The following is a 14087-nucleotide window of genomic DNA, read 5'->3' as shown; positions in this document are numbered from 1 at the left end:
TGATTTGGGTTAGATGAGATGAATTTTTAGCTTTTCTGGGGAGTGTGTGCCAGCAGGGGAAGCACAACAGAGAAGGGACAAACACACAGGCTTCAGTTCCCTGGAAGGAGGAGCGGACTGGGCAGGGATGGGAGAGCCACCCTCTGCTTCCTCCTGCTGTGCCTTTGTTTCCAAGTTAGCTATGGAGGGCCGGACCCTGGGGAGATCATGGGTCTCCCTCTCTTTCCTCCCTCGCCCCTGACAGTGAACTGTCCCTGCTCCATCTTTCTCACCTTACCCTCCTCTCCATTCCTGCTGCCACTTGTTCAGAAGCGAATCCATCTTCACCACCGGCTCCTAGAGCATACATACGCTGGGATCCACCACCTGGTCGCTGTCTACCTTGCTTGTCTGCCTCCTGCTGGTTACCTGCTTCCAACAAGTGGAAGGTGTTACCAGCATGCCCATCTCCCACCTTGCCATCTCGGCGTTGCTCATTCTGTCCCCTCTGCTGAAGCTAGGTTCCCTCCCAACCTCCTCGCCACCTTCACTGGGCTAACTCTTGCTCATCCCAAGACTTGGCCTGGGTATTATCTCCTCCAGGGAGCCTTCCTGGATTATGTACCTGTCCTCCTTGTTCCCATCCTTCCTTCTCTCCCGGCCCTTACCACATGGAGCTGTAACTGGAAAATGGGTGTTGTGACCGACCTGGGAGGGAGGAGGAAGAAGTGACTCTGAGATGTGAGGTGTTGGGTTGGGGTTCAGGGTAGGGACAGAAAGACTACAGTGAGGGCTGCAGGATGAGCTTGTCAGGGATCCCCATAAGCCATGGTGTGAGAAGGGCTGCCAGGAGTGGAGAGAAACACAGCCCAATTCAACCCCAGCTGCTTGAAAGGTGGTGACGGAGCAGCCGTGGAGGGCTTGGGCTGGGGTGACACTGGACAGAGGCAGAGACTGGAGTTTGACCCTGTCCTGGCCTCTGCAGGCCGATGAATTTACCCCACAGCAAGGGAGGCAGGATAGCTTGGAAATGGCTACAGGCAAGTTCTGAAGCTTTAGTTATTAAAATGGTACAAGGAATGATGTGCACCCAGATGCAAAGCTCAGCACAGAGAAGGGTAGTGAGGAAGGTTTCCTAAAACAGACAACAGTGGGATTAGACAAAAGTTGGGTTACTTATATATCCCCCCCAGAAAATGTCATTCCTTCCTTTTCTCCTTTGCCCCACCAGCCATCACGTTCTGCCAATGAGGGGCCGGCTGCCGGTGTGTTCTCACCCTGGAGCTCCTGGCTCCTCCTTCCTTTGTCAGGGATGTTCTCACTTTCTCCATCCTGAGCCCCGTCTCCCTCCACTAGTCCTGAACCCTCATTAAGCCCCTCAGGCTGTTGGAGATGACAGCGGGGTGGGGGATCGTCTTCAGACCCATAAGAAACCCCAACTCCATTGGTAGGCCGGACAAAGAGTTTTGCACACATACACATGTGGCTAGTTCTCAAATGCAAGCAGATGGGATTGTGATGGACTCAACACAAATACACATAAAAACATTTCTGAATCATCTGAGCCAGGTACAGCCAGGCAGAGGTCCAGGAAATGTATTGAACTTCAAAAAATGTTTTAAGCTTCAAATCTTTTGAGCATCTTCAAAAGGATGGGGCCCACAGGACCAGAATGTAAGTTCCTTGACAGTAAGTATGGTTTGCTTCTTCATACCCCCCACAGGATGAAGCTCGGAGCTTCACACCAGCAGGCATTTGGCATATGTTTGTTGAGTGGCTCTTTGATCCCACATGGGCCTGGTTGCCATGAAGTGGTCAGTATTACCTTGACTTTCCTAAGGAGGAAACGACCTGGGGGCATAAGTAGTAATGACAGAGCCCTTGGTAAGTAGCAAATGCTTGTGCTTGCTTCATTCTTCTAGTAACGCTGGGCCTGGCCACACGCTGTGCACTTGTGCTTACACGTAGCCAAGGAGAGCAAAATGCAAAACCAGAAAATTCACGAGAGGTCAGTCTCCCAAGGAAAAAAATGGGAAAGTCTTATTTCTTCAGATTAAACAACTTATGAATTGGGATAAGAAGGATTTCCTCTATAAACCTTCTGCCCAATAGTGGTTCTCAATTGCTATAACCTCAAAATATAACAAGCACGGCCACTGTGGGACCGGGACCCTCCATTTTGTTCCTGAGTCTACATAGTTTGAGAGGTGAGGGGAGCATCTGGTGGTGCCTTTGAAGAGGTTTGATCCCTGGGAGGGGCAAGGAGGGCAGTTCCCTCCCCCCTCTCCCAGGAGGACCTGGCTTAGCTGGAAGCGCGAATCGCACTGGATTTCTACGCTATTTGGTCCACAATATCACTTCTGTGCTGAACATCATATCCAGTCACGCTCACAGAACCACTGATCCCTGAGCGTGTCAGAACACACCCAGAGCAGTTTTAATTTCACGCACCAATTCTTGAGCACTTACTTTGCGCCAGGCATTGAGTGGGCGCTTTCATATATATTTCCTCATTTAATCCTCACGATAATGCTGTGGGCTGGTTATTTCTACCCCCATTTTCCTATGGGGAGACTGAGCCACGAATAGGAGAGTCACATGTCCCAGGACGTCCAGCAGGGCAGTGGTCAGTTCCGGTCCAGGAGCTCCACTTGAGAGTATCCAAAGGCCACAAACTGGGATAATGGTGGAAAGAGACGGGAAGGTGGTCTGCAAACTCTGAAGAAGGCCCCTAGGATGTCGGGGCTGAATGGGACCTTTTATGATTGAGGATGCTGAGGCACAGAGAGGGAAAAAGACTTGCCCACTGAGTTCTGGGAGAAAATGCAGTGTGCGCTCTTAGTCACAGCCAGGATGCTGGCTCTGGCATGGGTAACCACAGCGATGGCAGGGCACCCATGTTTTGCTCAGCTCTCCACTGTAGGGTGGAGGCCCAGGGAACAGTGGGTAGGGAGAGGCCTGTGACTGTCAGCCAACATCTCAGAAAGGATTATCACACACCACTCTCACCCAGGTTACCCTCCCTGCTTCCCACCGCCCAAAGCCCAGAGGTGAGATTAATTCATCTTGGTTTCCCCAGGACTTGCCTGGTTTAAGCATCGAAAGTCCTGCGTTCCAGGAATCCCCTTGGTCCCGGGCAAAGTGGGATGGTTGTTCACCCTAGGCTATCTATCTCCACCTTCTTGTACAAACCACTCAGCTCTGCTGCCTTTCGTGGTCATGTGACCTGGCTTCCCGAGACACACAGTTTAGGGCTTTTGGTACCAGCCCACAGCCTTGGGGTACTGCCCTGCCCCAGTCAGTGCCGGAGAAAGAATTCCTGTTGTCACCGTGGATTGCTCAACTCTGGCACCTTTCTGCTTTTCCTGTGAGGGGGCAGCCCTCCGTCTCCAGGCTCCCAGAGGGACACAGACCAGGGAGCGGCGGAAGTCGGGGAGACAGATGTGATGGAGACGGGAAGAAGGGAGGGAGGGGAAGTTGATGAAATTGAGACAGAGAGAAGAGGGATAGAAGGGAGGTGGGGATAAGGGAAGTGTGGAAAAGGAGGGAAAGAAGGAGACATGGCAACACCAGTCATACAAATAAGGGCCAGCTGCATGGCCAGCTGTGGTCCAGGTTTCAACAACCACCCACTGGGAAGAGATATATTTAGAGTGATGGGGCTGCCTGGACTACCTGGTTTAATGCCCTCATTTTGCAGATTTTGAGAAAACTGAGGCCTAAAGGACTGGCAGGTAGGAGTAGAAGTCATGTCAAACTCCTTTTTGTACCCAACCCAGAACTTTCATGGGATCTCGTGTGTGGCAGGTTCTTAAATGTTCATTAATAAGGATGGTGGCAATAGTGATATTCATCTCTGGCAATCCAGTCCTCTTAAGCAAGACTTTCCGACTCACCGTCAACACAAGGTTGGATAATTATGTTGGAAATTTGAGCAACGTGGCCATGAAGGATGAGAAGGTGGCTCCAGTCCACTGGGAAACAGAAGCAGGGCGGGGTCCACATGTGACGGCTGCTGGATGGGGGTGGCTGGAGGATGACTTACGAAGCCCTACTCACCCCAACGTACATCTCTTCTACCTGCCAGACAGGATGCCACCCAGCTTGCCATTCCCTCCACTGGGAATTCCCACCAGTGGAGATTTTAACGAGGAACTCTGCTGGTGGGAACCAACAAAGCCATTTTTATCCTGCACCCAAGTTTTTAGGGATTTCTGGATAAGCCCGAGAGTGATGGTGTGAGCTCATTGGGTCAACCGCTCGTCCCCTTGGAAGATCCAGGGAATCTGCCCCGTGAACCTCTGGCCCACTGTCCGTGCCCCCAGACATGCGAGGTGTGCAAAGGAGAGGAATGGTGATAGGAACTGGGAGAGGAAGGGGGGCTGAAGGCAGAGGGGGCCTCTCCAGGAGAGAACCTTGCATTCTGCTCCAGCGGAAAGAGACCCCCAGCCTAGTCTTGAGTGGCAAAGCCCACAGCAGGCTTCTCATCCTGGCTCCTTGGGGATGTGAGTATCCTCTCTCTCCCATCCAAGAAAAGGACTCCCTGGTCAAAGATTTCAACCACCAAGACCTGACACAGCTTTTGGGTTTGGGAGGGGCCCCGTTGTGAGAGCCCTGGTGGGAAGCAAGACCCTACCTCCCACTGGGGAAGTGGGGCTCCCTCCACTCCCACCCCAGGCAGCGAGCTCACGAGCATATAACCCAGGCCCAGCCGGTTGGACGCTGTGGCCAGGATTTTGAATCTAAAGTGAGTGATAGCTAGCTAGCAGAAGTTCTTGTCTCTTATTCTGCAACCGTGACCTTTGAATGACACAAACATGCTTGAGATAGCTGAATCTCAGAGCCCTGTAGGAGATTCACAATGGCTGTTTCACACACATACAGCCCCCCCCCGCCAGGAAAGCCCATAGTAAAGAAACCTGTTTAACTTTAACTCTGCATTTCCCAAACTTGTTTAATCTTTCTGCTTTGCCTAGCACTTTCTAATAGCCTGTGGAACTGGTGTGACAGGGACCCCGCAGGGAACACTGGTATGGAGCTGTGCTTTCCAAACTTTTTCAGTCACGGAAACCATAGAGAAATACTATTTTCATGGCACCCAGGAGTATGAGGGCTCGTAAGAGGTTGCTGCCTGTTCAGTTGACAGGAGGGCTGAGGGGGTCCGTGTCTGGGCACAAAGCTACTGGTTGCAAAGCTCTGGAACAGAGGACAGAGCCCTCTGGGATAGGAAGTGGAGGCCTGACCTCCTGCCCTGGCTCTGGTTCAAACCAGCTTCCCTGAGATCACCCAGGTCGCTGGGCCCCAGCTGGTCTCTGAACTCCTGGCCTGGGGCCTCCTCCACTACACCACACAGCCTCCTGTCCAGAGATCTTGGAAAAGCAGTCTTATCCGAGCACGCCTGTTCTCTGTCATCAGATGAGGAGGGTGGGGCAGCCCATCTTTCAATCCACCCCCCAACCCTGGAATTAGCTTGGGGCCAGGACTTGCCAGCTCTGTCCTCTGCCTCCTTTTGCTCCCCCACAACCAGCGCCAGGATCCAGCCCCAGCAGGCCGTGGAAGCCTCTGGTGTGAGGCAGCCCTGCCTTTGGAGGGCTCCTCTCTCCAGCATGCGGCACCTGCTCTATCCTTCATCTGCCAGCCAGGCATCATCTCCTGGCCGGCTGAGCCTCTGGCTTCCACTCCATGCACCTTCTGAGCCCCATAATTGTTGCAGGGTGTCCCCTGGGGCCTGGCTCAGTGCCCAACGTGTCTCTGGAGTCCTCCGTCTGCCCATAGCCTGCTTCATCCAGACTCTGTTTGGATCACCATCTCTGGCCAACATCACATGCCTATTTCAGAGGATCTGCACACCCCATTGATGAGGGTGCTGCCAAGCCCTCATTGGGTAGGGGTGGGGGTGACATGCAACTAGCAAGATCAACCATCCTAACTGGGTTGGATTTAAAGCAAACTCTATTTCACAAGCCATATGTAACGCTGAACAGGAGGCGGGTGTGCAGAAAGCCTCTCCGTGGACGATGGCATTAAGTGTGCAGACCCAAGCATAGATGAAGCAGCCACAAAATTATAGATACCGCGGGGGCCTGGATATAAATGTAGGGAGTTGGCATCCACGGGGAGGCCTCCCAATTCACCCTCTACTTAGAGGGAGAGTTGATGTACAGCTTCCCCCTCTCCTGTTCCCAAGATCTTGAAGAGTGAGTCCACAGACTGGAGAGAGAGAGGCAGGGCCCATCCACATGATCACAGACAGGTGTTTCTCCTCAAGCCCCAAGCTCTATTCATTGCCAAAATGCAAGACCTGGAAAGGGTGGCTGGCTGACTTGAGTCATATCTTCCTCAGTAGGTGAAGGAGTCAGACTTCACCTTTAAGGGCTCTCCATGGTTCTTACCATCTACGAGTTCATCACAAGTAAAACAGCAGTGAAAGAACGAGGTATGGGCCCTGGATGAGTGGTTCTACTTCTCCTGGTCTCAGTTCCCTTATTGTAAAATGAGGTGGTCAATGACTAATTTAATGCATCAACTTGGCGAGGCCATGGTTTCCAGATTTTGGTCAAACACCAGTCTGGATGTAGCTGTGAAGGTATGTTTTAGATGATACTAACACTAAAGCAGTAGACTTTGAGTAAAGCAGATGATCCTCCATAATGGGTGGGCCTCATTGAACCAGTTGAAGGGCCTAACAGAAAAAAGACTGAGATCCCCAGAGGAAGAGAGAATTCTGCCTCTAGATTGTCTCTGGACTCAAGCCGAAACATCAACTCTTCCCTAGGTCTCCAGCCCGCCATCCTACCTTGCAGATTATGGACTTGCTAACCTTCACAATCATGTGAGCTGAGTCCTTAAAATAAATCTCTCTCTTGTGTATACACAGACACACACACACCCCTATTGGTTCTGTTTCTCTGGAGAACATTGACTAATGCAAGCTAGTTAGTTGAGTTAGTGGTCTTCAAACTTGAGTCCTGTGGGTCTTAACCCAGGCTGCACCTCAGAATCACCACAAGAGCTGTTAAAACCACCAATGTCTGGACCCCAACCTCAGACCAGTTGAATCAGACTCTCCAGGGATGGGGCCTGGGCATCAGTGTTTTAAACTCCCCAGGGCGTCCCCATGTGCAGCCAAGGCTGAGAACCACAGTTGAGTCACTTTGGAACTTATTAAAAACACATCTTCCACCCAAGGCCTATGAATCAGAACCTTCGGGGGTGGGCTCCTGGCATCTTCAGATTTAACAAGCTCCCCAGCACGTGGGTCAGCTGCTCTCTACAGCTTGAGAGCTCGGGTATGGATTGCTCTCAGGGTCCTCTTTGCTTTGTCAATCTACCATTCTGTGGTCTGAGTTTTGGGGCCAGAACACACAGTTCCCTCTCAGGTAGAGGCCAAGAACATCATGGCGGGAGAAGCCAGCAGGGCGCTATGATTTGAAAAGGGGACAAATTCTGCACCCTCCCATCCTCCACCAAGAGCACGTGCCACCCACCAGATAGGTCGCCTGTGTACACACAGCATCCCACCCACCTTTGTCTCCCCAGCCCCAGTGTAGGGCATGGCACAGAGAAGTGCTCATTCATCTTTGTTGCTTCATTGATTGACTAAAGGAACATCTTGCCTCATCACCTCTGGGCTCCTCCCTGTCCAGGTGTTTCTGTGGGTGGCACGCTTCTCCTCTTTCCCAGTTCTCTCCTGCTGTGACCTGAAAAGGCCTTTCCCCTCCTTGTCATCTCAGCTCCTAGCCCTTCTCCAGGGTCCAGTTCATACCCTCTCCCTTTGAAAGACGTTCCCCGATTCCTCTCTTCTGCGCCTGACTGGAGTTACCAGCAGGCCCAGAGAGCTGTCACACAGCGCTTTTCTAGTTATCTTACCTGCCTTCTCCTGTGTCGTCCCCAGCCTGTGAGCAGCTGGAGGACAGGCCACCCTCCACAGTCTACCCAGGGCTGGCACATGGCAGGCAGCTGTGAGAACTCATGACATACTAAGAAATCCCCACTTGGTGGTCAATAGAGGCCCAGGAGAGGTGTCATCTCTCCTACCACTGCCCCTGCCATTTTTTTGGAGGCTCTATCACCAGGAACAAGGCTTTGAGCTGAATGTGCATTATCTTGAGGAGGATAATATTCCTTTCGATTCCCAGGCTATGCTCTTAACCACTAGACTGTAAGGCCTCCCCACTGCCCTGTGAATGGAGCAGAAAAAGGGTGTTTATTGCCCCTGAGAAACGTAAGAATGAAGGGTGGGATTGGAGCCAAGGTGGGAAACCAGAAAGAAGATCTGGTCAAAGGCTCAGGGTGTGAGTGATTCGGAAGTCGTTTCAGGGGAGTTGGGTCTGGCCCCTCGGGGCGGGGAGGAGAGGGAAGTGATGTGTCAGGCCCTCTGTTAGCCCTTAATGCACATTCTGTAGATGAGGCTCCAGGAATCACTCGCCGTTTCACAGGTGAGACAGCTGAGGCCCAAGGAGATGAAGTGACTTACCGAAAGCGTCAGTGCTCCCATGGGGCAGAGCCAGAACCCGAACTCAGGTCTATGTGACTTCAGTGGGAACCCAAGTGAATGTCAAGGAGGAAGACAGGGACTCATTCCTTCACCCATTCAATAAATACAGCTTAGACGTGTATGATGTGCCAGGCGCGGCACGTGGCAGCAAACAAAAGTCCGTAAGGAGTTTTCCGTCCAGTTGAGGGAGGGATGGAATCCTTCTAGGCCATGGCATCCTGGAAGGTAACACGGCGGGTCCTGCCTGCCTGATTCTAAAGTTATCCTTGTATATGAGCCCCTGGATGCAGACTGGTACCTGGCCTCCAGCTGTGACAGCTACGAAGACACTCTCATCAGATGGGGTCAGCCAGAGAAAAGGACCGGTGCGATGTTGCTGGTCGAGGTCTAGAGGCAGCAGGAAGGAGAGGAGGAGGAAGGCTGTCCCCTATGCCAGTGGGCAGTCAAAAGCCCTAGCAAAGCTGGAAAGAACGCTCCATCTCAGCGTGGGGGCCACACCTTCTGCCACACAGTGTTCTCCTGGGAAGGGAAATTCCCCTCCCTGAAACAGCACCAGGAGCTCAGCGATTCCCCTCTGAGTCACACTTTGCATCCTTACACCCCTTTGCTCCCTTAAAAGTCCATACCCGACTAGAAGCCCAGAGCAGCCACGAAGGAGGAAGGGATGCCAACAGGCCATCATGGTAGCTTCCAGACAAGAAGAATCTAGGAACTCAGACCCTTGGCTTTCCAACCCTCCTCTTTCCTGATGTTTCTGTGCTGATCCTTTTTGTAGCTTCCTTCTGAGCCTAGGTTTTCCCCTTTCCCAGCCCATCTGAGCACAGCGTAGTGCACCAAAAATTCCCATCAGATTATATATGGGGATTTCTGGCTCAGCAAACGTGCATGTATCACTCTGTGTTGTAACTACTTTTCCCCAGCAGGATGTAAGGTACTTAAGGGCAGAAACCATGTCGGATTCCTGTTATGTCTGCAGCACAGTGCCTGGCACGTAGTAGGTTCTTAACACGTGCATGATAAATGAATGAAAATTTCACAAGAGCGATGGATTCTCAGATATTTCAAAAGCAATCAAACACGCTTCACACAAAGGCACACACTATGTGTACTGTTTATCAGATCCAGAGAGCACTGCAGCTCACCCAGGGGTCCTTGTTATGAACAGAAATGATGACTTTAGATTCTCTGAAAGACTCCTCATTATCTGTAATTTTGAGCAAAGAAGCATGGACGATTCAATGACAACAAAAAACCCACAAACAACCCAAATCAAAAATGGGCAAATGACTCGAAGGGACATATCTCCAGATAGAGAAGTCACCAATAAGCACATGAAAAGATGCTCAGTTCTTGCTCAATATCACTAATTATTAGGGGAAATACAAATCAAAACCACAAGGACATACTACTTTACACCCATTAGGAGGCTGCTGTCAAAAAAACTCAGAAAATAACAAGTGCTAGTGAGGATGTGGAGAATTTGAAACCCTTGTGCATTGCTAGCTGGAATGTGCAATGCTGTGGCCACTATGGAAAAGAGTACAGCGGTTCCTCAAGAAATTAAACAGAATTTCCATCTGACCCAGCAATTCCACTTCTGGGTATACACTCAAAAGAACTGAAAGTGAGGACTCAAACAGATATTTGTGCACCCATGTTCACAGCAGCATTATTCATAGTAGCCAAAAGGTGGAAGCAGCCCAAAAATCCATCAACAGATGACTGGATAAATAAAAGTGGTCTGTCCATACAATGAAATATTATTCAGCCTTAAAAAGGAATGAAGTTCTGACACATGCTACATCATAAATGAACGCTGAAAATATTGTGCGAAGTAAAATAAGCCAGTCACAAAATGACAAATATTGTATGATTCCCGTCTATGAGGTACCCGGAATAGTTAAATTCATAGAGACAAAGTAGAATGGAGGTTACCAGGGGCTGGGAGAAGTAAGGGGGAGTTCTCGTTTAATGGATGCCGAGTTTCAGTTTGGGAAGATGAAAAATTTCTGGAGATGAATAGTGGTGATGGTTGTACAACAATTGAATGTACTTAAGCCACTGAATTATACACCTAAATTATCACCTAAATTGTGAATTTTATGTTATGTATATTCTACAATGAATAAATGAATGAATGAATGAATGAATGAATGAATGAAGCATGGATGCTTCTTTGAGGCAGCCGGGGGTATGAGGAAGGCATTTGATCTTTCGAATCAGACAGCCATGATTTCTAGTCCCAGCTGTGTGAGATCAGGTGTCACTTCAATTCTCTGCATTTCAAGTCCCTCATCTGCAAAATGGGGTAAGAATACCCAAAACAGGAAACAAAATACCCACTTTACAAATCAGATCCAAGGACTGGGGAGATGACACCTCTGAACGCTGTAGCCCAGGGCCAGGAGAAGTCAACGCTCCCTGACCTCCTCCCTCTCCCCTTCTCCCCGGCCAGGCCCTGGGCAATGGTTTCAGTTGGCCAGGTCTGCCTTTGGTGCCCACCTCCAGCTCACCTTTCCCAGTGATCTGCAGCCTTCCCATGTCCCATTCCCGAAGGTCAGCTGCCAGCTTCCTTCGACTCAACAGACAGATGCAGGGGTGAGCGGAGCAGGAAAGCCTTACTAGTACCTCCCCTGGGAGCTTGCAACAAGCAGACAAGCACGGACTGAAACGGGAAAGGTAGAATTTCACTTCCTGTGGGAAGTTTGTGGCGGATATATTTTTAGGATGGGGTCCTCTTCCCATTACTCCTCAAATCCCATTTCACCGGTAACTACCTCCTCTGTGGGGAAAGGAGGAGAGGGGGCACCCAGGAGCCTTATTGATGGGTGAAGCAGCTGGCAGACTGCAGAGGAGGAAGCCACTTTGTGCTTTGTCCTGGGCCTGGGACCCCAGGTGCCTGACCCTGGCCAGCACCCTGCTGGCCTCCCTCCAGAGCCACCGCCCTTTTGGGAAGGGAGCCTGGCGTCCCCTTCCCCCTGCCCGGCCACATCCCCATTCTCCCTTCAGGATGACCTGAAAGGGAAGTTTATAAGAGGAAAAGGAATGAAAAGGATCCTATTTAACAGCACATACTGGGCGGGGGAAGTTCCTGACAGGAAACGCTGTGGAAACCGGGCCCAGTTTGGCCATGGAAAACTGGTTTGGCTCAGAACTGGCCAGAGTGGACAGGAGACCTCGGGCAGCTGTACATCGCAATTAAACTGGACTTGTCCCAGTTCACTTTCTTTCTTGTCCCCTGGAAGCAAGCAGACACTATAATAATCTGCACACCACAGGGGGAGAAAGGTACCATTTTTTTTTTTTAATCCAGGAAAGAAACCCCACCCTAATTTAGGTCACAGAGACATGAAGGCTACTGGTTCTGCCCAGCAAATCAGCAGCAGATGTAGGCAGCTGAGCGGAGCCAGGCTGAGAAGCGCGGCTGCCACCCGGCCACCAGCCTGAGTCACCAGGGTGGGGAGGGCGGGCGGTGGTGGGCAGGGGATGGTTATCTTTATTCTTGGGCTGGGGTGTGGGGTGCGGGAAACAATGGGAACAGAAGAGTCCCTGGGGCCAGGACGGGCGCAGTGTCGCGGGCAGGTACAGACAGGCTCCCAGCAGGCTGCTCTTGTGGGCCAAAGAATTCGAACAGGCCCTGAATCTGAACAGGGAGAAGGCCTCGCCTCCCCCCTCCGCCTCTTCCTCTCCTCCCCTCCCCACCCAACAAGACCTTGCAATTCCCTTTTTGCAGGGCTAAGTCTGGCTGTGGCTGGCCAGCTGGTCCCCGCCCCTGCTTCCCCACCCGCTTTCCTTCTGAGCTGGGCCCTGCTGCTGCTGGTGTGGGTGGTTCGGCCCCTGCCCGCCTCCTGCTCTGCTCAGTGCCCCGGTCCTGATCCTGGATCTCGTTTCTTCCCCTGTCCTTAGTTCTCCCTTTTCTCTCTTCACTCTAATTTGTTTCCTGTGGTCCCCAGTGGAAATCTAAGTTTCTTAGGGTTTAGGCCCTGTCCTGCCTCTCAGCCCCTGGCTGGGCATGAAGTGGGGGCCTAGTGACATGGCCTCCTGGAACGTGAGCTCTTGGGAACAGGACCTTCCCTGTCTTGGCGGCCCTCGAGCCCCCCAGCTGCAGGCCTAGGACAGAGTAGGGGCTCAGTGAGTGCCTGTCATATGAATGGATGAGTACCACTGGGCACCAGGGAACCCCAACAGAGCACAATGACTTAGGACATCCCAGCAGCCTGTGTGGATAACCACGCACTGAAGCTGGCTCAGTGACATATCTACTGCATAGAGAGGACGGTTTTCATGACATCCTCACGTCAAATAAGCTAGAACTCGGTCTGGGAGAGAGAGACCCAGTCTTCCCAACCCCCAAGAACCTTCCAGTGATAGAATGGAGAGAAGAGTAAGGGCCTACTCTCAAAGACGCTCTCTCTGGCCCAACAGAGAGAACAGAGTCAAAGCATATGTAGCAGAAAGCTCTCAGCGCTCTGTAGCCGGGGAAATAGGGAGGGAAAATGGCTTGGTCAAGGACTCTTGGTTCATCAAAGGAACTGAAACCTAGGTCTCCTGCTGGCCAAAGTCCTTCCCATTTAGTGCTGTTTTTGTGATGGGTCACATAGTCATTAATGTACTGGCACCATTTTTTTTTTTTAATTCTCCAATTTTTCTTGACTCTCTGACCTCTCTAGTTAATTAGACTCACACCTTTGCCGGCATCAAAATACATCATCTGTCAAAGTGCACAGAGCAGAGGGAGGTGGCACAAGGTACAAGAAGAGACTAGAAGAGGGGTGTTTCACCATTTTCCCAGTATACAGGCCTCTCCTCAGTGTACTGTTTCAAGCCCCATTTCTCCCACCCCACAGGGCTACAGCTATTATCACTAAGAAATGCACAGTGAGCTTCCTCCACGTGTGGGCTGCCATCGAAGGCATTGCTAAACAGCCTACTCAATAGACTTTCGGTTTTCACCTGGTCTTTCTCTCCCCACCCAAATGCCCACCTGGTTCTATGGGAGATATGGGACACAAGAGGCGCCCTTGGGTTTTGGCTGCAGCTCCTTGCATTCTTGTCTGGGGTGGGGTTGCAATGTGGGAGGGCTTCTAGCCCAGGGCCCCAAGACGACAAGAAGGAAGCAGGATGGAAGTGGCAACAGCTAGCCCAGAGAGGAGGCGCGTGCCTGAACCTCCAGGGACCTGTTTGGTGCCTGCAGTTCCAGGAAGCCCAAGAGCAGCTCTGCCTCCCCTCCTGTGGGCTTGGCTGAGAGGAGCAGCAGCGCAATGACTGCACCATCTGGGTTGACTTATTCCACCTCCCACCTCCCCACTCCCAGGATGGGATCCGAGGGCTTAACCTGCAACTTCCGGAGGAGCAAAAACCACAAAGCTGTTTCTGAGCAAGAACTCCAGGGCTGCTTCCGGTGGGGAGGGGCAGGTAAATCCTTTCTGCTTTTTCCCAGAGTTGGTTTTCTCCTCCCTGCACCTGAATGGGAGAGTGTCCGGGTTAAATGGAGGCGTCTAGGACGGCCCCACCTGCTCTGTCGGCTAATCCGTCTACACCTGCAGAAATCGGACCACTGGCTGAAGACCCTGCAGCCTCCCTGGACACCCTGTCTGTCCTCTGCAGATGG

The 14087-nt window shown here is 51.6% G+C and overlaps 1 protein-coding gene across 10 annotated transcripts in view; it reads right to left on the bottom strand.

Moving 5' to 3' along the window:
* The window catches only part of ZBTB7C (zinc finger and BTB domain containing 7C), a 353239-nt gene that overhangs the window by 31959 nt on the left and 307193 nt on the right, over positions 1 to 14087 (bottom strand). For 4 of the 10 annotated variants that reach the window (XM_070513092.1, XM_070513093.1, XM_070513091.1 and 1 more), the window contains 2 exons: positions 13812 to 13939; positions 10990 to 11141 (listed from right to left, as the gene is read on the bottom strand). The exons of the other annotated variants lie outside the window; for them this stretch is intronic. In XM_070513092.1, coding sequence (XP_070369193.1) covers positions 10990 to 11024 — 35 coding nt within the window. In that variant the 5' untranslated portion in view covers positions 11025 to 11141; positions 13812 to 13939. The remainder of the gene's footprint in view (positions 1 to 10989; positions 11142 to 13811; positions 13940 to 14087) is intronic. 10 annotated transcript variants of the gene reach the window in all.

The sequence above is a fragment of the Equus asinus genome, chromosome 7, assembly GCF_041296235.1.
Source record: "Equus asinus isolate D_3611 breed Donkey chromosome 7, EquAss-T2T_v2, whole genome shotgun sequence".
NCBI classification, from domain to species: domain Eukaryota; kingdom Metazoa; phylum Chordata; class Mammalia; order Perissodactyla; family Equidae; genus Equus; species Equus asinus.
Note: the sequence above shows the minus strand (reverse complement) of the source record. Positions and strands in the feature narration are given on the sequence as shown.